This window comes from Prionailurus viverrinus, chromosome B1, assembly GCF_022837055.1.
Source record: "Prionailurus viverrinus isolate Anna chromosome B1, UM_Priviv_1.0, whole genome shotgun sequence".
NCBI lineage: Eukaryota > Metazoa > Chordata > Mammalia > Carnivora > Felidae > Prionailurus > Prionailurus viverrinus.
Window position 1 is genome coordinate 113281533 of NC_062564.1, and position 21875 is coordinate 113303407.

The window sequence follows — 21875 nt, forward strand, 5'->3', positions numbered from 1 at the left end:
TGACTAGGGGGTTGTTTCAGTTAAGCAGAGCCCAGCCAATGAGGGTCAACTGTATTCACTCTTGCTTGGGACCCAACCATGGCTTTTTGACTAGACTAGGATATGTCAGGTTAAAGACTTCTAGGACTCCAAGAAAAGAGATTGTCAAAATGAATTTTCAAGCCTCTAATGAACTATGAGGGCACATTTAATTTTAGAATTCATTGGGTTCTCTCATAGTAAATAAGATAATTTACCTGCTATTTTAAACAGACGATCTGCAGAAACAAAAAAATTTTTAAAGGACTTACCTCCACTGGCATATTTGAAATTGCCCTATATTCTTTGAGGTGGGTGATGGATATCGTATAGGTTGCCTTTTTGTTGGGCTCATCAAAACAAGGGAAGGATTTCCTGGCATCTGTTGGTTCATGATCAGTGGCTGCTATGCTCCTTAGAAACAAACACACAAACAAAATACATGTCACCTCTTATCACAGTCCCTGTGTTTCTATGCCTATAGAAAAAGTCAACTATGTAATTACAGCTGCATGAATTTATAACTACTATGTAATTATATTGCAGGTCTTAAAATGACCTTCTATCCAGAAAACTATCAAATAGTTGTCAAAGCCTTTCTTGGAATTTTTAGGTCAACAAATAAATGAAAATCTGGAAGTTTCCAGATTTAGATATTTTATATGAATAGTTTGATATTTTGGTGCCATAACTAAAAATCTGTGAACTGTAGATAAGCAGAGATAAATCCAATTATGAACTGTCACTTTTTCCACTCAAAAGCCATCAAGCAACAAGTAGATAAACAACAAAGCCAAACTCAAGGAGTTGTTTCTAATTGTCCTTCTGAGAGTGAACAGCTGTGTCCTGTCACAGAGCAGAGGAGTATCTTCCAGAGTCCCCAGCTCCTGTCCCTAATGGCACATTCTTTCTTATTTATGTTGCACCGGGGACAGACTCCAATTTCATTTCTATGCAAAGGCAGTGCTCTGAGTAATCTCCCAGGTGAAATAACCTTTGACCAGGTGGAAAACCTGCTTTTGAAAAAAGAGCATTTTGAAAAGCAGGAAAACCCACTTTTGAAAAGAGCATTTTTTATGGCTCTGACTAGGCAAATGCCTTTGTAAATTAAAATGTTAATGTTTAATATTTCCATCATTTCAAAGTGGAAATAACATTTTTTTTCTGAGTAACTGCTCAAAAAATCAATGAATATATACTTTTTAAAGGTAGTTATATGACAATAAAATATTGCACACTTGCTCATTAGAAGAGTAAGCAAAGTAAAAAGCATAAAAGAAAGGGGGAGGACAGAAATGTTGACATATTTGTTAATAATTTGGCTAAGGAAAATATTTTGTCCTTCAGGCATATCATAAAGAATATGAAGCTAAAGTATTAGATCATTCATTCATCCAATATTTATCAAACCCTTTCCTTCCACACTCCTTACCCACCCACCCCATCCCTCTCCCTGCCGTACACACACAAATACATTTGCCAAGCATTATTCTAGGTGCTGAGGGAACAACAAAGACTAAATAAGCACATAGGAGAGTGATAAGAGGTATACGGAAAATAAAACAGGGGAAGTGACAGAGAAAAACCTAGGAAAAGTTGTGGGCACCGTTAGGTAAAATAGTCAGGGACAATCTCTTGGAGTAGGTAATGGTTTACTGAGGTCTGAATGATGAGAAAAAGCCAGACAGGGGAAGCATAAGAAAATTGTATCCTAGCAGAGAGAACAGAAAAGTGCACAGGCTCTAGAGTGGAAAAGAACTTCATGTGGTTGAGGACCTGAATGGTGTCCAGTGTGGCTGAAAGGTGTCTGCTGAACTAGAGGGACTGGGGCCAAAGAAGTTTGGTCAGCAGAGGCCATGCTAAGAGTCTGCATTTCATTTTGGCTTTAAGGATGTATTATATACATTAATTTATCCAAAAGATAATATGCCATAGGTCAACATCCACATATAAGAAATATTTTTTTAAATTTCTTAAAAAAAAACCTCTCTAGATATAATAATTTCCTGTTAAAAACTCAGCCAAGGGGCACCTGGGTGGCTCAGCCAGTTAGGTGGCTGACTTCGGCTCAGGTCATGATCTCGCGGTCCTTGAGTTCGAGCCCCGAGTCGGGCTCTGTGCTGACAGCTCAGAGCCTGAAGCCTGTTTCAGATTCTGTGTCTCCCTCTCTCTGACCCTCCCCCGTTCATGCTCTGTCTCTCTCTGTCTCAAAAATAAATAAAAGCATTAAAAAAAAAACTCAGCCAAGAAAACTAATCTGTAAAAAGTAAAACCAGAAAAGTGTCTGTCTTTTGGGAGACTGTTGCCTGAGGGAGGGAACTTTCTTGGATGACTGAAAAAAATTTCTATCTTATTAGAGATATGGGTAACAAAGATGTGTGCATTTTTGTCAAAATTCATTGAACTGTGTCCATTAGATTTGTGTGTTTAACATATGAACATTTTCCCTAAAAATAATTCTAAGTGAATACTAAGTTCCAGTAAGTAAGTTTGTGTTTTCTAGTGGTATGTGTTAGCAATTCAGAAACAACATTCTCTGTGTCCTAATGGCTTGAGCAAATGAAAATAAATAAATAAAAGAGGATAATGGAAAGCAGGTTTCTCACTGTTGGGGAAGAGAGTTATAAATCTGGAAAGGGGAAAGACTAGAATGTCTCTCCATATTAAATTATAATTGCAGGTTTGGTGTAAATTCAATGATTTTTGTGTGTAGATATAGGTAGGTGGATATAAAAATACAAACTGAGTTCGCTCTGCTGAGCGGGAGTAGCAGCACTGACAAGCTTGGAGCAAATGAGCAAAGCTAGTTCCCAGATGATGAGTTCTAAATACCACTCCCCACTAAAAGGAACCAGGACTCCTTAGAGAAATGGCCAATTCCAGTGATGAGTCAGCAAGAGTCCAAGATGATCCTGGAACGTCTTTGCTTTGCCCAAAAGTAAGGAAGTTCTCAAAGAACCATGGGAACGAGTCCAAAGGACACAGGGGCCCACCTGAGTGGACTACCATGGTTGAATCTGGGAGAATTAGAATGTCAAAATTAATAATGAAATTATAACCCATTGACTAAAATAAGAATCCATGAATCCTTACTCTGATATAGATACAGATATAGATATTTATGGGTGGTGAGGAGAAGGGAAAGTTGTGTTTTTTTTCCACACATAGATTGCCTATTAGTGATTTTAGGAGGAATGATGGCCTTAGAAAATTGTCAGTGGATGCCAAAACATATAGGTGACAGTTTGATGAGGAAAGGTGTATCTGAATGGTTTCAAAGAATCTCTGGAAATTACTTACAAAGAGATAAATTGTAACTTTACAGTGGAGGAAGTATTAGGTACCACCTTAAGCAAGTGATCAATGACAGCATCACTAATAATGGTCAAACCAATGGAATCTGTCTCCTGATAGGATTTCCTGAGAGGGACACAGCACCACTTTTGTGAAATGCCTGACCCAAAAAAAAAAAAAAAAAAAAAAAAAAAAAAAAATGCTTAACCTGTATTTTTAAATCATGAGGAAAGTCAGATAAACTAAAACTGGGGGACATTCTCAAAATAACTGTACTCTCCAAAAATATCAAGGTTATGAAAGACAAAGAGAGGCTAAGGGACTGTTCCAGTTTGAAGGAATCTAACAAGGCATAACATTAAATGTAATGCATGCATTCAGACTGGATACAGGACTGAGAAAAATAGCTCAGAAGGACATTTTGGGTTAATTGATGAAGTTTGATTATGACTGTGGATTGGATAATCATATTATATCAATGTTAAATTTTCTGATTTTGATAACTGCACTGTAGTTATGTTAGAGAATGTCCCTTAAGAAACATATACTGAATGTTAAAATGTAAAGGGAAATAATGTATCAAAATACTCTAACGGGAAGGGGGGCATGAGTGGGGGGGGGTAGGACAAAATGTTAACATTGGTGAATCTGAGTAGAATGTTTCTAGGAGATCTTTGTACTATTGTAATTTTTCTGTAAGTTTGAAATTCGTTCAAAATAATAGTTATCCTAAAAAGCTTCAAGAATGTATTCTTCTTCAACAGAGGTAATTCCTGATTAGTTTTGTGATAATAGCTTAGTCAATTGAAGTTTCTAATACAGTTCAGACAGTAGAGAATTACAAACACATCAGGATATAAAGAAACCTGCACACTTTCCCAGGGTACTAAGGTTTTATAATCAGCTCCACCAAGCCCCAGCCCCATGTTTAGTCAGCTGCCTTTTCTTCTGAATTCTTCGGGCTTCTGATTTCTTCCAGAGGCAGAAGAAAAAGAAAAAATCACTCTCTGCAAGAATGTTTCAGTTTAGTCACACCTCAGAAATAAGCCAATTAACTAATTTGGGAATAGGAGTGGGTTGGGGGAGGGGGTGGGGCGGGGGGGGGAGAGAGAGAGAGAGAAAGAAAGAAGGGGAGAGGGTACAGGGGCAGGGTGAGGAGGGAGGAGGGAGTGGGATTCCACTGTCCTAAGCAATAGCCATTGGTAGATTTTTTAAATGCTCTGTTTCAGTTTCTGCTCTGGGCAAGAGCACATACACCCCCACCCCCCACCCCAAGCACCCACAGAGAGAACTTTCAGTTGTTCCTCACCTTCTCTCTTTAAAAGAGGCTGTGCTTGATTGTATGCAAAAAATCCTTCCCTAAATTAGGGTATCTCAGACTTGCCTTTGGAAATGGAACAGAACAGTGTTGATGGTGTCACTGGGTGCTGTGTTTGGTCTATCTTGGTGGCCCTATCAGTGAACGTTAATCACACCAAGTGTAGCTCAATTATAGTGACCTGTACTTACACTGATGTAAGGTAAAGTGACACTCAACAAGCAGAAGGGCTACAAAATGCGTATTGTTTTCTGGCTTATTCCCCATGATTTCATGGGGAAAACCCTCTTCTAAGAGTAAAAATTCCTAGATTCCAATCCTACTTCAGCCCTTTAAAGTGCGATCTTGGGCCAGTCACAAAACATACTGATTCTTAGTGTCCTGATCTATAAAGCCTGGTAACCAAAGCACATCTGTCCCCATCACAGGGTTATGTGGGGGTAATAAAGGATAGATCACGTGTAGTAATATATTTGAAATTCCCTTCATATTTACATAATGGGATTAGGATACACCTCACCCTATTTCCTTTAACTCTAGAAGGCTAACTATGCTGTATGTTAATGCACTTTCCACAATGAACAGACTTCAAAATTCATTCATTAAACAAGAGTATCTGTCCTGGAACAAAAGTACTTGGTATATAAATACTGTAGGCAACATAACAATATTTTTCAATGGTAACTTGTTATTTTTTCTCATGAACTCCTATAGAACTCAAAAGCCCCTATTTATATCTGCTAAATGTCATCCAACGTTACTGAAGTTTTCTAAATATATGCAAATTTTAAACAAGGTATAGAAGATGCAAAACAATTTTAGGTCATACCTTCTTGGGGGAGGTTTTACTCGGTGATTAAAACCTCTTCTTTTTAGAATCAGTTGTGTTGTGCTGCAAATTAATGGGGAAAGCCTGGCCAAGTGCACGATGTGTTCAGGAGTGACTCGTGAGCATGTCCTGAATAATTATAATGCCAGGCAAATGTGCTGAGCTAAACCATTTTTCCGTAGGGGCCTCTCTCTATGTCATGTTAATAAGTCACCTACTAGACCAGCACATTAAAAATACAATTCTGTGTAGCTTATTAATTCACAAAAGGGAAGAAATCCCTCTGACTTCTCAGAGTACATCAGATCAAGGTGACTTTAGAGAAAGCTGGAGGAAGAGGAGGTGAGATGCAAGTCACAGACCAGTTCACTCTGAATCTACTTAAAAAAATTTTTCCTTGATTACCTCATATATCATCTGGCATCTCCAATGAAGACTCTCAGGCTATGTTCAGCAATTTAGTAACTTAAACCAGCAAAATCAATGGCAAGATCTGTGTGAAAACCTTCAACAAAGGCCTTCTGATGGAGACGAGGCAGCCACAATTGCTAAGAGGCTGTGCAGACTAAGGAAAGGACTGCAGAATTAAATAGGGGAGCTGATTAGCGCCAAGACAACCCATCTAGATTATTCAGACTCCAACATATTTTCATGGTGGTTTGAATGAACCAGTATTTTTTAAATGTATCATGGTTTAGCTTTGCTTTCTTATTTATTTATTTATTTAGTTTTGAGAGAGAGAGAGAGAGAGAGAGAGACAGGGAGAGAGACAGGGAGAGAGAGAGTGAGCCCACAAGTGAAGGAGAGGCAGAGAGAGAGAGAGACAGAGACACAGAATTTGAAGCAGGCTCCAGGCTCTGAGCCGTCAGAGCAAACACCGATGCAGGGCTCGAACTCGTGAACCATGAGATCATGACCTGAGCCTAAGTCAGATACTTAACCGAGCCACCCCAGACACCGCACCAGTTAATTATTTAAATGTATTTTCCAGTTGCTTTTTTTCTATGTAGAAGACATTCAAGGTCAAGTAAAATTTGTTTCCTTGCTTCCAAAATAAAGGAAATTACCATGCCTCCTGCAACAGGCAACAAGACCAAAAATAGATATATTGTTTATTGATAATAGGTATACTGATAGCTCAACATATCAGTCTAAGAATATAATGAACAAACTGACCTACAACTAAAACTTCAAGATTAAACCTACAAATGAGTACACATCTCCATGCATGTGCAAATATATCATACACACACACACACACACACACACACACTTAACTAGAACCATCTCACTGGTTTCTTTCTTTCTTTCTTTTTTTAATGTTTACTCACTTTTGAAAGATAGAGACAGAGCACGAGCAGGGGAGAGGCAGAGAGAGAGGGAGACACAGAATTTGAAGCAGTCTCCAGGCTCTGAGCTGTCAGCACAGAGCCTGACGCGGGGCTCGAACTCATGAACCATAAGATCATGACCTGAGCCGAAGTCGGACACTCAACCGACTGAGCCACGCAGGCACCCCTCACTGGTTTCTGTTTTGCCATGTTTTCACATTAATTCCTAATCTTTCTTATAAGCCCTAACCTTGTGCTTCAGACTTATGTATCCAAATGCCTATTGGACATGTCTTCCTAGATGTCTGATAGGCATCTGACAACAAAGTCATGACCTTCCCCCCCAAACCAGGTTCTACCATTCTATTTCCAGTATCAGTTAAAGGTGTGAGCTATCACACCTGTGATATATTGTGGCATATTGTACACATAACTAACTCACCTCTTTCTCACAGTCAAGCAGTCTTCAAAGCCTGACCATGTCACCTCCAAACGATTTTCTCCACTGTGTCCTCTTCTGTCTGTCCTGAAATCACTGTTCTACCTGATCCCCATCTTCTCTCTCCTGGATCACTGCAAGATCTTCCATGTGCCCCCGCAGGGACTTAACTCTTTCCCTCACCATCCACCTAAATAGCTGCTAGTTAATTTTTCCTACATGCCTGCCATCAGCTAGCCTTTCTTTCCCACGCCCCGCAATGAAATTTCCAGTTATCTCCAGCTCACCTCTTCATCTAAACCTCTCCTACAAGCTAATTTCTTTTCCTCACTCTGCTTTTCTCACTTGTGCCTTTCCTTTTTTATCTGCTTTTATGTTCTTGCTTGCCTCTGCCTTTTGACATCCCACCATTATATCAGAATTCAGCTTCAATCCTAGCAATGCTGTGAATACCCAGAAAACCCAAACTAGCCTCCATCTGTCCCCCTTGTAAATTCTAATTGTAATTCCTGCTAATTCCAATGATTCTCAGTCCTTGAAATATGAAGACTGCAGTCCTAAGTTAAAAAAAATTTTTTTACCAATTCCTCTTCCTTCTGAGGAGATGGGGAGAAAAGGAACCCAGAAAAAATGTCCGTCCTGACTGAGTGGGAAGACAGAGAGGTTACTGGTAGACGTTGGACTGCATAACGGGAAAAGGGCTCTGGCTACGCAGCATGTCCCAGCATGTGCCAGAGGACAATAGTCATGTGAGAGCCTACATAAAAATGCTTCTTTATATTCATTAATATTGAAGTATTCACTGTGTGCTAGACAGTGAACAAGAGAGGGACAGCCCTGCTCTCAGGGACCCACAGAAGATTTCACAGCCTCACACAGTTGGGAAACTGCATACTCCAGAGATTCATGGCAGTCTCTAGAGATTCATAATGTATGTTATTCTATAAAAGTCTCTCAGAAGTTCCATCGTTAAAAAAAAAAAAAAAAGGAAACACGCTTTTTTTTTTTTTTTTTTTGTATTTAGTATTATTGCCCAAACTGATTTGGCCACAGAATCCCTCCCCTGATTTTGTTCTGGAAATATCTGTTAATATCCTGTTCAACTAGAGCTCTGTGGAACAGCAAGCTGGGAAATGCTGTGTGAGAGTAGCTCAAACACCAAGAAGGAAATGCTGACCCTTAGAGAGAAGAAAACAGTATACACTTTGGAGACAAGAGTAGAAGGCAACTCTGTTTGGGAACGGAACCACTGGAAATGCTTGCTACACAACACAGTGAGAGGGTGGCGGGTATTAGCGGTATGCACAGAAAAACATTCCAAAGGTTCTGACCCTTTTAAAAGTAGTTTCTTCCGATCACAAGGAACAGACCAGAAAGTAGGAAAAAGTGACTTTTACGTTTCTCAAACTTTCTTCTCCTAAGCCTCACTATAGCTCTGTCCCCAGCAAGATGACAGGTGGGTATTAATGCCAGGGAGCTCTAAACTGACTCTACCTTCTTCTCCAACTCTCCTCTTGCCTCCGAATCTGAGGGAAAGCAGCCCAGACGGTTGGTTCCTCTCTGTGACATTCAAGTTCAAGTCCTGGTTGTATATGCAGACATCAGGAAATGTTGGTTGCTACTGAGCACACTCGTGTTGAGTTTGCGTTGTGGTGGCAACGATAATATCCCAATGATAATATGCAACAGCCAGTACTCAGTCCTGGAGTTTAATTTTACAATAAGACAGAAGAGGCAGAAAATACCATTGGACTGTATACTTAAAAAGCATACTGCTATGATGGTATTTTAAATTGCATGTGCATCAAATATCACGCAGCTCGCTCTAGAATATGAAAGAAAGGTGCTGCTCCCAATGAACTCACTCCTGCGTCCTTATATGGACACTGTGGATGAGAACCCCTATAGGCCTGCATTGTCAAAATGTTATGTAGAGGCTGGAATAAAAAATGTATGGACTTTCCTCATACGCTTGAAATATTTCAAAACAAGATCAACAAAAAGGGGTCCATTTAGCCTAACTAAGGCTCCTGAGTACGTGCCAGGACTGTTCCCAAACCATGTATGCAGTGAAGAACTGGCAGCATCCTGTGTAATGTGATAGCGTCAACTACTACTGATAAAAGCAGACAACCTTGGGCTCCCAATCCTCCACGAGAACCTGAGCCCCCCTATCTCGCCAATCTTGCTGTAACTTAGATTTGCTGAACAACAATCACAGACAGCTGAGTTTCAGAATAGCAGCTCTCGGGTGTATATATCTTACGGTAAAATTACCTGGCCAGTAAAACAATCCAGAGTTGAATGAATACTATATATGTTCGCACATAGTGCTTTTTTAAACTTGTGAAATACAGAACAGAAATTTATTAATGGAATCTTGTTCCATCTTTGTTGGCCTTCGGTCGTGCACAGAATTTTTATAATATTTTGCTGGCTTTACTCAGATGAAATCTCTATTGTTTTCTCAACCCAAGCAACAATTTTAACGTCTTAGCAACAATCACTTAAAAGTTTTGACTTGTTTTCACCTTAACTAATGAATTTTTAGAATCTCTTGAAAGTGAGTATTCTTCCAAATACTAGGCCTTTCCCCCCCAAATTGGAAAGTCTAAAAACTCATTTAATCACTAGCGAAGGTCAGAGAAATAGACACTGTTACTCATCATTTGTGGAAAGGAAATCTGGGACAGATCTTTCAAATTCAGTTTGGAGACACATGCACACACATGGACATGCCTTATATATATGCATATGTGTGTATACATACACACCTGCATACATACATATGTACTTTGTAGTTTGGGCCAATTTCCTAGGAAGTTTCCTATAGAAATATTAGAAAGCGTTACACATATTTTTGTAAGGATGTTATTACATTTTTATGGGTATTTATTAAAAAAGGTAAAAAAGTAGGAGAAACGCCAATGCCCAAATTTAATGGAAAAGTTGATTATATTCATATAATCGATGATCATGTATCCATTAAACCATCTACAAATCACGTAAAGGGGGGATATATTCTAAAAGCTTGTTACATGATACTATGTACAACATAAGGCCATGTTTATCTGTGCTCAGAAAAAATACTAGAAGAATACCTACTTAAATATTAACAATGACTATACCTGAGTGAGAGCAATTTTCTCTGGTTCAAGTGTTCTGCAGTGAATGTGTGTCATTTATGAAATAAGCAAAATAAATGTTACAAGTTTCTCGATATATTTGTACTCTTTGAGCCCGCAATTAATTCTATTTTATTGGATATCTCCTAACATAAGGAAATAAACAGATATATACTTAAAGGCTTACTTACAACTATGGTCTTTTCTGACTTGTTTATTGTAATATTGAAAGCAACTTAAATGTCCAGTATTAGGAAACAGGGGTTAAATAATAATGCACTATTATTAGTGCATTGCTAATATTTAATTTAGCGCATGCTGAGTCTTTAAAATCAGATTCTTGAAAATATAGAAGAATGAGAGGAAATGCTTATATGAAGTTAAAAAGGTATGTAGATACATAGACATAATATGATTACAATTTGATTGCCTAAAAAATATTCATTAACATGTTACCAAAGTTACCACTGGATGTGAAAATTCTCTTTATTTTTTTTTTATTTTCCATCTTTATAATTTTCCATGCTTTCATTATTTTTAATTTTTGTAAGGAGAAAAAAATGTCAGCCAAAAAGAAGCTTGTTTTATTACTAACGATATTAAGATATCGTATCTAAATGAGCGTGCTCTCCATATATTTTCTCAAATTATCATTTCTGCTCAATTTACTAGTGTACCTCACAGTAAGACAGAGATACTTAAACATTTCATTTTAGTCCCTGGGTCTCTCTGACAAACAGTAGGAGGAATTTTGACCAAAAGGCTTACTTTGCTCCAATGGTTTCCAAGATGCTTAAAACAACATAGGGCAGGGATATTCAGTGGGCTGGCCCGGACTCACATTTGTGAATGGTGACACTTAATCATTTACTTGTCAAGAATCCATGTAAGCAAGGTCAAAGCAGTTTCAAGTTCAGTGATACCTCAGTACAGCTTTCCTTCCTGATGCAAGGGCCACACCCACAGGGTGAAGGGTTTTTTAAAATTCATTGAGAGAGTTTATGCCTTTAACATAGTTCTGGTAATAGCATCTGATTGATTGTCAAGGCAAGTAACCATCTTTGCTAAACATGGAAATGTACAAATACGTATATTAATTACTTAATATATTTTTATGTCTTTAATTACTTAATATATCTTTTATATTGCACTATATCGTTTATGGAGCATTACCATTGCATACTGCATGATGGACAATAAGCCCAAAGATTTATCCGTGTGCTGCCACTAATGGGTGGACTCAGTGAGTGTTTATTAAAAATTTATCAGTGAAACATGGTTCTGGCCATTATAAAACAAAGACATAATCCTGCCTTCCTTCCTAGATACAGACACAGAGACAATTCCACGGATTCTACATACTCTTTCAACATCTTTTCTCCAAAAAAAATACTCAAGATTATAATTGACATTTACTGACTTTCACTTGAATTTAGTGTAATACATTTTTTAAAGTTCAGTTTAAAATCACTGTCCTACAGCCCAAGACTAATGGCAGTGAAATTTGCCAAACACGTGTATTTTAAAAATCTGAGGTAGTTTCTGTAGGTAGTTTCTGCATTCCGACAGGATGCAGTACATTATGATTTCTCCCGATGAAACAAAAGAGTTACACTGATTTTTTTGAACTCCATGCAGCTCACTCAATACTTTCAAGTTTTAGGACAGGCTTTGAAAATACAGCAGGGCATGGGTTTTTGTCTCCCAGGCGAACAGGCAGAATTGAAACCAAGTTTAGAAAACAGTCAGACCAACGAAACAATTAAAAAGTGGAAAGTGAAAAGGAAAGGAAAAGAAATGAAAAACAAGTAGGCGAGCCGAGGGTAAAGGAAGCAAAAGTTAATATTTACTTGATCTGTCCGTTCTCCACGTAAGTCGTTCTGTAAAACCCCACGAGCGAGCCGTTCAGCCAGCCGGCGAACTCCATGGTCAGGAGATAGACATCCCGGCCACTGCTGGGTGCAAGCTCCTCTCCCGCCTCCACCACCACGTACTCCTGCTTTTTGTACTCGAAGCACCGCCTGACTTGCACCTGCTCCCCCGAGGGCCTCCTCAGCTGCGGGAGCCGGGTGAGCCTGGTCTCCCGCAGGTGCAGCCACAGGTGCCGGGTGGGCGCGCTCACGTTGATGGAGATGGTCACGCTGCCTGTGTACGTGTCCTCCTCCAGCAGGGGCTTCACCTGCAGGTCGTAGTGCACTGGGTTGATGAAGTCCGGCAGCCTGAAGTTTTTCCAGTCCCCACTTTCATCTTCGCTGGCAGGGCAGACCCCCTGGTCCTGTGGCGGGCTCTCGGTGGAAGGAGAGTGGGAAGGAGCCGGAGCTGTGCCCTGCCCAGCGTCCCCGCTGGAGTGATTCGACCTGGTCAAGCCCATGGAAAGTCCTACTATTAATCCTACCCCCACCACCACCGCACAGATAATAGCCACATGTTTCGTTTTAATGCAGTGTCTCTTGGAGGCCTCTTCCTCCGCAAAGTTCATTTTTGTTTCCAAAGTCAAATATTGCACATAAAAGGATGTTAAATTTAACTAACTAACGTCAGCTGACTTCCTTTTTAAATTGTTAGGAATTCCCTGGCTTGGCAGCCTGTGTTCCTTTTTCCCACACCCCTCTCTGACAGCCTTGCGTCTTTCCTCTCCCCTCACGTTCCCCACCGGCCACTGAAGGATGACGGCGGAAACCAGGGGGTGGGATAAGGGCTCCAGAAGACAGGCTGAGCTGGAGGAAGAAGACTGACGAGAAGACTGTCACGGCTCCCCTTATAAACGAGGCATCCCCACCCCACCCCTCGTGCTCAGGAGTGAGTTAAATATAAAGTAGGGCTTAGCTTATCAGGGAACGGGAGGATGAGTCTTTGCCAAAGCTCTGTCAGCAGCTTTCAGAGAGAGGGCGTATGGAAAAAGAAGTGTGCTTGCGATAGGAAAACTCAACCTTTGCTACTGGGTCTATGGCTTCTTCCTGTTGTGCTCACAGTCTCTCTCTCCTCACCAGAGGGCTTCTTGAATTTCAGCTCTTTAATCAGGTAGCTTGCCAAAGAAGCTGTTTTCTTTTCGGTTCCCCCCCCACCTCATGTTAGGAAAACATTCAGACTCTGCCTTTACCGGAGTCATATCCTGGGCTTGCATGTTCAAAGCGATACCTAAATTCAAGGACCACTTAGGTGCTCAGTAACTATTTGTTAAATTGCTGGGTTAACAAAGCATAGCCAAGTTGCCTGAAATCAGTTCAGTATAATGCTGGATAGAAGGAGGGAGGGGAACACAAAATCAGCCAAAGCAGTACTACAGCTGAAAAGCATAACAAGAAGTAAGTAAAAAAAAAATAATAATAATAATAATAGTAAATAAAATAAAAAGGAAAGGATTGAAAGGACAGAATGACAAGGGAGATAAACTTGTTAAGTTAGATAGCTAAACTGGTGTAGATAAACTCCTCTCTGCAGTTTGCCTGTGAGTGAGATTGGCTTCATTAGACTTCAAAGTGTAGATCATGTTTGGAGCAGATTCCAGATGGGAAAGCTGGCTTGTTGGGAGATCCATTATCTGTGCAAATCTATCGCCTCTGAATGATAAGGTCGAGATGGAAATCACAGCAGAGACCTGAATGTTTATGAGTAGCTAAGGTGTAGACCCCAAGCCACCTCTAATAATGACAATACAATAATAATTATCAAAAATTTGAGAGCTTTCTCTGTGCCAAGCACTCTGCTAAGTACGTTATCGAAGCTATTAGTGAAGTCTTCCGACAACTCTGTAAGGTTGGTACTATTTTGATGGCCATCTTAGAGATGGGAAAACTGACATTTAAAGAGGTTAAGGCACTTGCTCAAGGTCACCCAATCAGTAAATAGCAGACTTGGAGCTTGTACCCAAGTTGTCTGAGTCCAAAGTCCATACATCTAACTACACTGTTCTTTTACTACCTTCTATTCTCTCAGAGCTTCCAGATGGTAACATACATTGTAAATCTCCAGACAAGGATATACTATTGAATAATTTCTACATTTAACTGGTGATGAACATTTTTAGTGAGGTAACTTTTGTGGGACTTGTGTTCCGTGGAACTCTCTGAGAAATGGTACTTTATACTGTTCCAAAGTACCAACTAAACAAAAGGGCGGGGGGGGGGGGAGACTTTAAAAGCAAGAGAGTCCATTTTGCTCTGTACATTTCTATTGTTTTCTTATAAAATAGTAGTAAAAATAGAAAAGGAAGAGGGATATATTTTTCTAGATTACAAGTTCATCTTGTGTTTGTTAACTTCACATTCTGAAACAATCCTAGACTTTTTAAATCATAGTGTGTTTAATTTTGAAAAATCGAATCCCGGGGCGCCTGGGTGGGTCGGTCGGTTAAGCGTCCGACTTCAGCTCAGGTCATGATCTCACAGACCGTGAGTTCGAGCCCCGCATCGGGCTCTGGGCTGATGGCTCAGAGCCTGGAGCCTGCTTCCGGTTCTGTGTCTCCCTCTCTCTCTGCCCCTCCCCCATTCATGCTCTGTCTCTCTCTGTCTCAAAAATAAATGTAAAAAAAAAAAATTTTTTTAAATAAAAAAAAAAGAAAAATCAAATCCCTGTGTTTTAGCCCTTAAGAAACCCCCTTTTTATTGGAAAGATCACCTGACATTTCATTAGATGAAAGGGAAAATGTGGATCATATTTATCTCAATATCATGACTAAAATTAAAAGTATTTGGAAGAATGTACATAAAATTGTGTTAAACTGGAAGCATTTCTAAAAAGTCTCAGCTGAGGCAAACACACCTGAAGCTCTTAAATTCAACCTCACCTAGAAAGACAGCAATGTTACCACCAGGCCCTATGCTTGTGGCTAGATTGAACAAAGTAGATAATAGACTTTTGGGATAAAGTGAACTTAAGGGGCTTAAGAATGGTCAACTGCTGGGGCGCCTGGGTGGCTCGGTCGGTTGAGCATCCGACTTCGGCTCAGGTCATGATCTCGCAGTCTGTGAGTTCGAGCCCCGTGTCGGGCTCTGTGCTGACAGCTCAGAGCCTGGAGCCTGTTTCAGATTCTATGTCTTCCTCTCTCTCTGCCCCTGCCCCACTCATGCCCTGTCATAAATGAACATTATCTCTCTCTCTCTGTCAAAAAAAAAAAAAAAGAATGGGGCGCCTGGGTGGCGCAGTCGGTTAAGCGTCCGACTTCAGCCAGGTCACGATCTCCCGGTCCGTGGGTTCGTGCCCCGCGTGGGGCTCTGGGCTGATGGCTCAGAGCCTGGAGCCTGTTTCCGATTCTGTGTCTCCCTCTCTCTCTGCCCCTCCCCCATTCATGCTCTGTCTCTCTCTGTCCCAAAAATAAATAAAAAACGTTGAAAAAAAATTAAAAAAAAAAAAAGAATGGTCAACTGATTTAAAACTCTCCCCCGTTCTGCCCAAAATTCCGCCACATGGGACCCATTATTTAAATGTAGTATTTTTGATGGAGGAAATGAAATGCCTTAAACCCATGTATGTAGTGTGTGTGCATACCCACACGCACCCATTTGTGTAAATTTTGAGTCTCAGCCCCAGTTCTTACCACAGCATCTTGGTATCAACCCGTAAGGGCTGCCTAGACCCCATGAAGGGCACTGCATCTTATCAGTATCACATGTTAGAGGGTTGCCTGATGTTGTAGTTGTAAAACATCCAGCCAGCTACGTGGGGATAGCAGAGCCAGCATGTGCACTGAACACATCTAGGAACAAATTATTAGGGGTTACTAAATACAAAGCCCCTAGCTCTCATAATTTGATGACACTGCACTTCATTGCAGTAGCACTTGCTATCCTTCCTCTCCTTGACACTGAAGTATCGAGTCTGTGGCAGGAGGCTCTTGATCTTGAAAGCCAAATCTAATCCACAGCAACGGTCAAGGGCAGCCACTGATGGAGGAGAGAGAGAGACAAAGAGAATCTATTCCTACAAGGAGACCAATCAACCATCATAGGCACTCACCTAGATTAAACAGTTTATACTGATGAATCTTGTGTTGAAAAATCTGCATTAGACATAGGTAACTTGAAAAGGCTACCTCTGGTCAGTTTCCATTTAGCAGATTCAAGCCAGTGGAGTGAATGCAAAGCCATTCATTATGGATCGTAGACCACACTCCCCCTGCCCATACCTTTTGACAATGTGTGTTATCATTTTGTACCCAGGGAAGTAAGTCCAATATCTGTCCCCTATAGAGCATAAGTGTTCATTGTTTGCTTATCGAATAAACAAATAGATAAATAGAATGGAGGGTAGAGAACACCAAGGATCCAGAATGGGAAGCATTCATGGACATAATATGCCAGAAATGTTGAGATAAAATAAACTCAGTTCAAATTTCAAGAACGGTCAGAAAGAAATTCCCTAGAGGTGAGGACATGGAAATCATACCTGGTCTTGAGTAGGTAAGGGACTTCCTGGCTAATTCCTTTCCAGAGCAGGTAGATTGATGCAAGAGACCCACTGTAATACTGAATAGACAATGTGTACCTCCCTTTTACACTTGGAGCTTTAATTTAAAGATTTTTGTTAGGTCCCAGGAATTACATGTACTCCAGAGACTACTGGCACTTGTATGGACATAGGATGCTGCCAACTCACCAGAGAACTAGGAACAACTCCAAAAATGTCAGTAATTAATACAACAGTGTGACTATTTGTCTAGCTCTTTACTCCTATTAGTTGATCAGAGCTGAACTCCATGGTTTAGCAGAATAACAGGCAATAATGACAAGCTAGAGTCATGACGGAGGAAGCAGAATCTGCAAGTCGGGCTGTATAACATAGGGAACAGGGAGGAGGGAAACCCGTTGGTCTTTGCCTTGCCACAGGGTCACTCTTATCAGGCATGTCAATTCTATAAACCCATGGTTAATCCAGGCATTTCCAAATGGTAAAGGTTTCACTAGAGTCGAAAAAGGAGAGTGACATTGCATATGACTTAGCTGATCGGGAAGGCCAAACCCATGCTGGTGATGTTCACTGTGACCTTGGTCAGTGATATTTTATTTCCTATTCTTCATATTTCATTTGGCCTCAGCAAAAGTTATAAGGGGTTCAATTGGTTTTCAGATTAAGTGATCTCAACTATCTTTTTCCAACAGTTGAAAATAGCTGCACATATCAGGACAGAAAATGTTCAGCATGCCACACCGAACTTGGGTTGGCCGGTCATAATGAATTTGTCCAATGACTGGCACAATATGGAGAACTACACTGCAGTGAAGATGAGGAAGAGGAGAGTGAAAAAGACGGTCAAGAGGCAAGGAAGAAGAGAGGGAGAGAGGAAGAAGAAGGATGTTTCAAAGATAATGATGAGAAGAAACCTCCAACACGTATCCAAATGTAATTCAATATAAATATTGAATTTATTCAATTTATTTGATATTTTAATAATTTTTAATAATTTTATTTTAATAATTTTAAATAAATTTTAATATTTTAAATATTTAAATATTTTAATTAATTATATTTAATTAAATATATTTAATTAAATATATTTAAATTTTTAAATATTAAATTTAAAAAATTTTTAAATTTAAAATATTTACATAATTTTAATAATTATCAATTTATGCAATATAAATATTGAATTGAATTCAATATAAATCCAAATGTAATTCAATATAAGATAAAAATCAATGAAACAACAGGCTTGTGTCCTCTCTATTCCGTATTGTTTCCGGACTGATTCTGAATGGCCTTCTGCAGGTTTTTCTGGGATACACAGATCGTGTTCATGAAGTCAACACCCACGTGACCCACGGGCACCAGGGTTTCGCGAGTCACAAGCAACAATCTTTTTGTTTCTTTTACTCGTTTGGATCGCCCCGGAAAAAATCAGTTCACTTTACCCACCTCTCAAAAAGTGTCTGCAGGCCACTATTCAGTCATTCAACAAATATATATTGACTCAATAAATATTTAAAATTTTTTCCATTTTTATTTATTTATGTATTTATTATTATTTTAGAGAGAGAGAGCATGTGAGTGGGGGAGAGAAGCAGAGGGAGAGAGAGAATCTTAAGCAGTCTCCACATTCAGTCCACACTGGGCTCAATCCCATTAAACCAGGATCATGACCTGAGCTGAAATCAGGAGTTGGATGCTCAACTGACTGAGCCACCCGGGCACCCCAATAAATATTTAATTTTTAACAAAAATTTACTGGACAAGGAATTCTAGAATAAACTTTAAAAGATGGACATTTTTTTTTTAATGTTTATTCTTGAGAGAGAGAGAGAGAGACAGAGCACGAGCAGGGGGGAGGGGCAGAGATAGAGGGAGACACAGAATCCCAAGCAGGTCCCAGGCTCTTCGCTGTCAGCATAGAGCCCAACACGGGGCTCGAACTCACGGACCAGGAGATCATGACCTGAGCTGAAGTCAGAGGCTTAACTGGCTGACCCACCCAGGTACCCCAAAATATGGACATTTAAAAAAATTTTTAGTATATACTTCTAAAGGCATGTGTTTACACCCCTGCTTTGTTCTTAGAATGTAGAGATTTTGAAAATATTCAGAAAAGCAAAGAAAATAAACCAAAAGGATTTATTATTTCTGTAATTTTAAACTACTTTGATATTGGGTTCCCTAATGTGCAGTAATACACTGGGCGACTATGGTAGGATAGAGAAGCAACAAAAGAAAAATAGTGATAATATAGGCTAGATTTCTGTTGTTCTAAGAATTTCAAAATTATCTTTATAAATTTTCTCAGTGCACTAAGCAATGGCTGTATATTCTGAGTGTTAAAACCTCCTAGAGTTCTTAATTCACTCAACATTCCCTTCCAGTCTTTGTAGTGTCAAAATTCTTGGCAATATTTTCTCTGTCCCTTCTCTCCTATCTGCAGAAGTCTGCAAAAAATCATGTTAATGTAGGGAAAACATCTCACCCAATGTTCTTTCAGTCTATGAGAGGGCCAAGTGAATTATACTAGCAATGATGATTTGGGAGCCTGTTTCCCAGAAAAATCCTAGTAGATCCATTCTTCATCTTCAGGAATATCACTTATTTCTTTCAGAGGAAAGGACTATAATTTTCCAATTTTTATTTATTAACATTGGTTTGAAGATCTCTTTATTAATTACCACATTAATTTTATCAAATAAAGTTGTCTTTGATTGTTGTTTCCTTTGGGAGTAAAGACTTGAGCTGCATTAAAATGATCAAAGTCATCCTTGGGGGAACAGGGATGTTGTTTCTCCTGTTGGTGCTCTCTTTTCTTAGCATGTCTTCTGGTTTTTGTTTATCACTCTTTTCAGTATGCTTTTGTCTTAAGCATTACTCTTGCTCACAAGAGTTACTTAAGCATTATTCTGGCTCAGTCGCCAGAAATAGTCACATGACTCCCTTTAAAAGCCAAGAGGCTGGGACAGGCAGGCAGCCAACAACCCTACCCTTCAGGAGAGGGGCGTGCATCTTTGGGGGTCAGCTAGCCATGTCTGCCCTATGCTGTCCTCCCCTCATTGTAGGATTTATTTTGCTGCAGTATATTTCACTGCAGTAACTCAGAAGAAGAAAAAAGGCCATCCATAGATGAAAAATACTGTGCCAATTGCTGTCAACATTTTTATAAAGACCTGAAGGCCATAGCCAAGGCAAGGTGCCTTCTCTCTTCACGTTCTTATAAAGATTATTCAGCTGCATGCTGATAGTTTATGCTTATTTTTCATCATCACTGTTCTGTATGTCTATTTCAACTTGATTGTTTTCTGAACAGACTTGTACTGGGAGGGGAATATATTTTTATTTTGCTTTCCAAAGGTCATTTTATTTGCACTTCAGACTAATGTAGAAACAAATGTAAGTAAATGTAATTGCATTCAAGTGGAAGGAAAGAAGAAGAAAATGGAATGACCCGGAACCAACCTTCATGGTACATACTTGGGACCAGATGTCTTTTATTTGCTGTCTTTTTAATGAATCCAGCAGTTCTGTGAGTTAGTTATTATGAGCCCCAGCTGCTACTTACCACACCGTGCTGCCTCCAAATGTAACAGAAGGAATTTAATACTATTTGTGGGTTAGTCCAGGCTCCTCCATGAATAATTTTGTATTTTGGTTACATTGAGACTGTGTAGATCTTGCAACCAGCCTGGGCAACAAATCACAATATTGTTTCTAAGAAGCAATGTACTACAAGGTCCAATATATAAGGTATGCTTATTTATCTGGTCTTCCAACCTATCAGGTCATCGGGAGTGCCCCTTCCTGAACATGTGGGGTGGCTCTTGCATTACTTTGTGCCTTCTAATGCCCTGAGGGTGCTTTTCCTGCCCTGGGGTGCTGAGAAATTGGTTTGGTGATCTACGTAGTATAGGTACTGTCTAGCTTATTAGTTAAATGATGAGAAATATTAGCCTAGTGAAAGAACAAAAAATAAACATGAGAGGTGTGCCACACTAATGCTGTTTAATGCAAACTATTTGTTATTCTATGTTTCACATAAGTCATGGATTTGAGAAGCCGAGTGAGTTATCATCTCAGAAGATTTTAATGAAGCTGTTTCATTTTCCTGATGATGGATGGATCCTGTGTCTCAATTCCAGCATGACAGACATGAAGTAACTATACCCGGATCCATATCCAGAAAGTCAGCCATGTGACTTTCCTGAGGTAACCCTGGCTGTCAGTTCAAGTCCCCATCCAATCTGTGATTTCAGTCATAACATTTAATATTCCATCCTGCATCTCTCTGAAGGGCAGCATTGCTCATTTGTCCTAAGCGCTTACAAAACTATTTGCATGATGAGTGTGCGTTGTTCAGTATAGAAACCCCAATTCGTTTTGTTGCTTTCCCTTAGCAACTGAAACCCAAGACTGCCAACCCTAAAGCAACAGTGTCTGTACATGGCAATAAGACACGTGGAGATTTAGCTAACAATTTTATCAAGTTGACTGTTGTAGATATTCAAATCTGATAATAAGGACAAAGTTACATTTGAGATCTAAGGTAATTGTGGCTTATTGGCAGTGACTGGCTAATTGCTCATAAAGCACATTTCCCTTTCCTTCTGGGTTCACAGTGGCGCCAACACTTTTAAGCCTTCTTTGCTGTGGAAATGGAATGCCATGTTAGCTAATAGAATGTGGAAAGGAATGATCGTATTCTCTTCAGACCTGGTCCGTGAATACCACCTATGTGACCCCACACTCTCTCTTCCTTGGCCTGCCAGCTAAATGTTGACACCCAGGGAAATCTGAAGTCATATATTGAAAATGGAAGAGTCACAAGATGGAAAGAATCTCAACTTCCCAATGATCACATACCCCTTCCCAACTCCATACTACCAATGGACCCTCCTATGAATAAGAAGTTAAATTCTATTTATTAAGCTATCAAAAGTTGAAGGACATATCCTCCAGCATGATTTTAACTAGTATTCTTTACCATACATAATCATTTTAATTGCTGAATTTTTACTTCAGGCTGGTAGTTGTCAACCATGAAACATTTTGCCCTCCCCTCAGGGCACATCTGGCAATATCTGGCAACATCTTTGATTGCCAAGACTCAGGGAGG

General features: G+C 39.7%; 1 protein-coding gene across 1 annotated transcript in view; it reads right to left on the bottom strand.

The window, feature by feature from the left end:
* The window catches only part of ENPEP (glutamyl aminopeptidase), an 87500-nt gene extending 74503 nt beyond the window's left edge, over positions 1 to 12997 (bottom strand). Inside the window, exons 1-2 of the mRNA XM_047857149.1 lie at positions 12205 to 12997; positions 291 to 432 (exon numbers count right to left, since the gene is read on the bottom strand). Coding sequence (XP_047713105.1) covers positions 291 to 432; positions 12205 to 12833 — 771 coding nt within the window. The 5' untranslated portion in view covers positions 12834 to 12997. The remainder of the gene's footprint in view (positions 1 to 290; positions 433 to 12204) is intronic.
* Positions 12998 to 21875: the final 8878 nt, after the last annotated feature.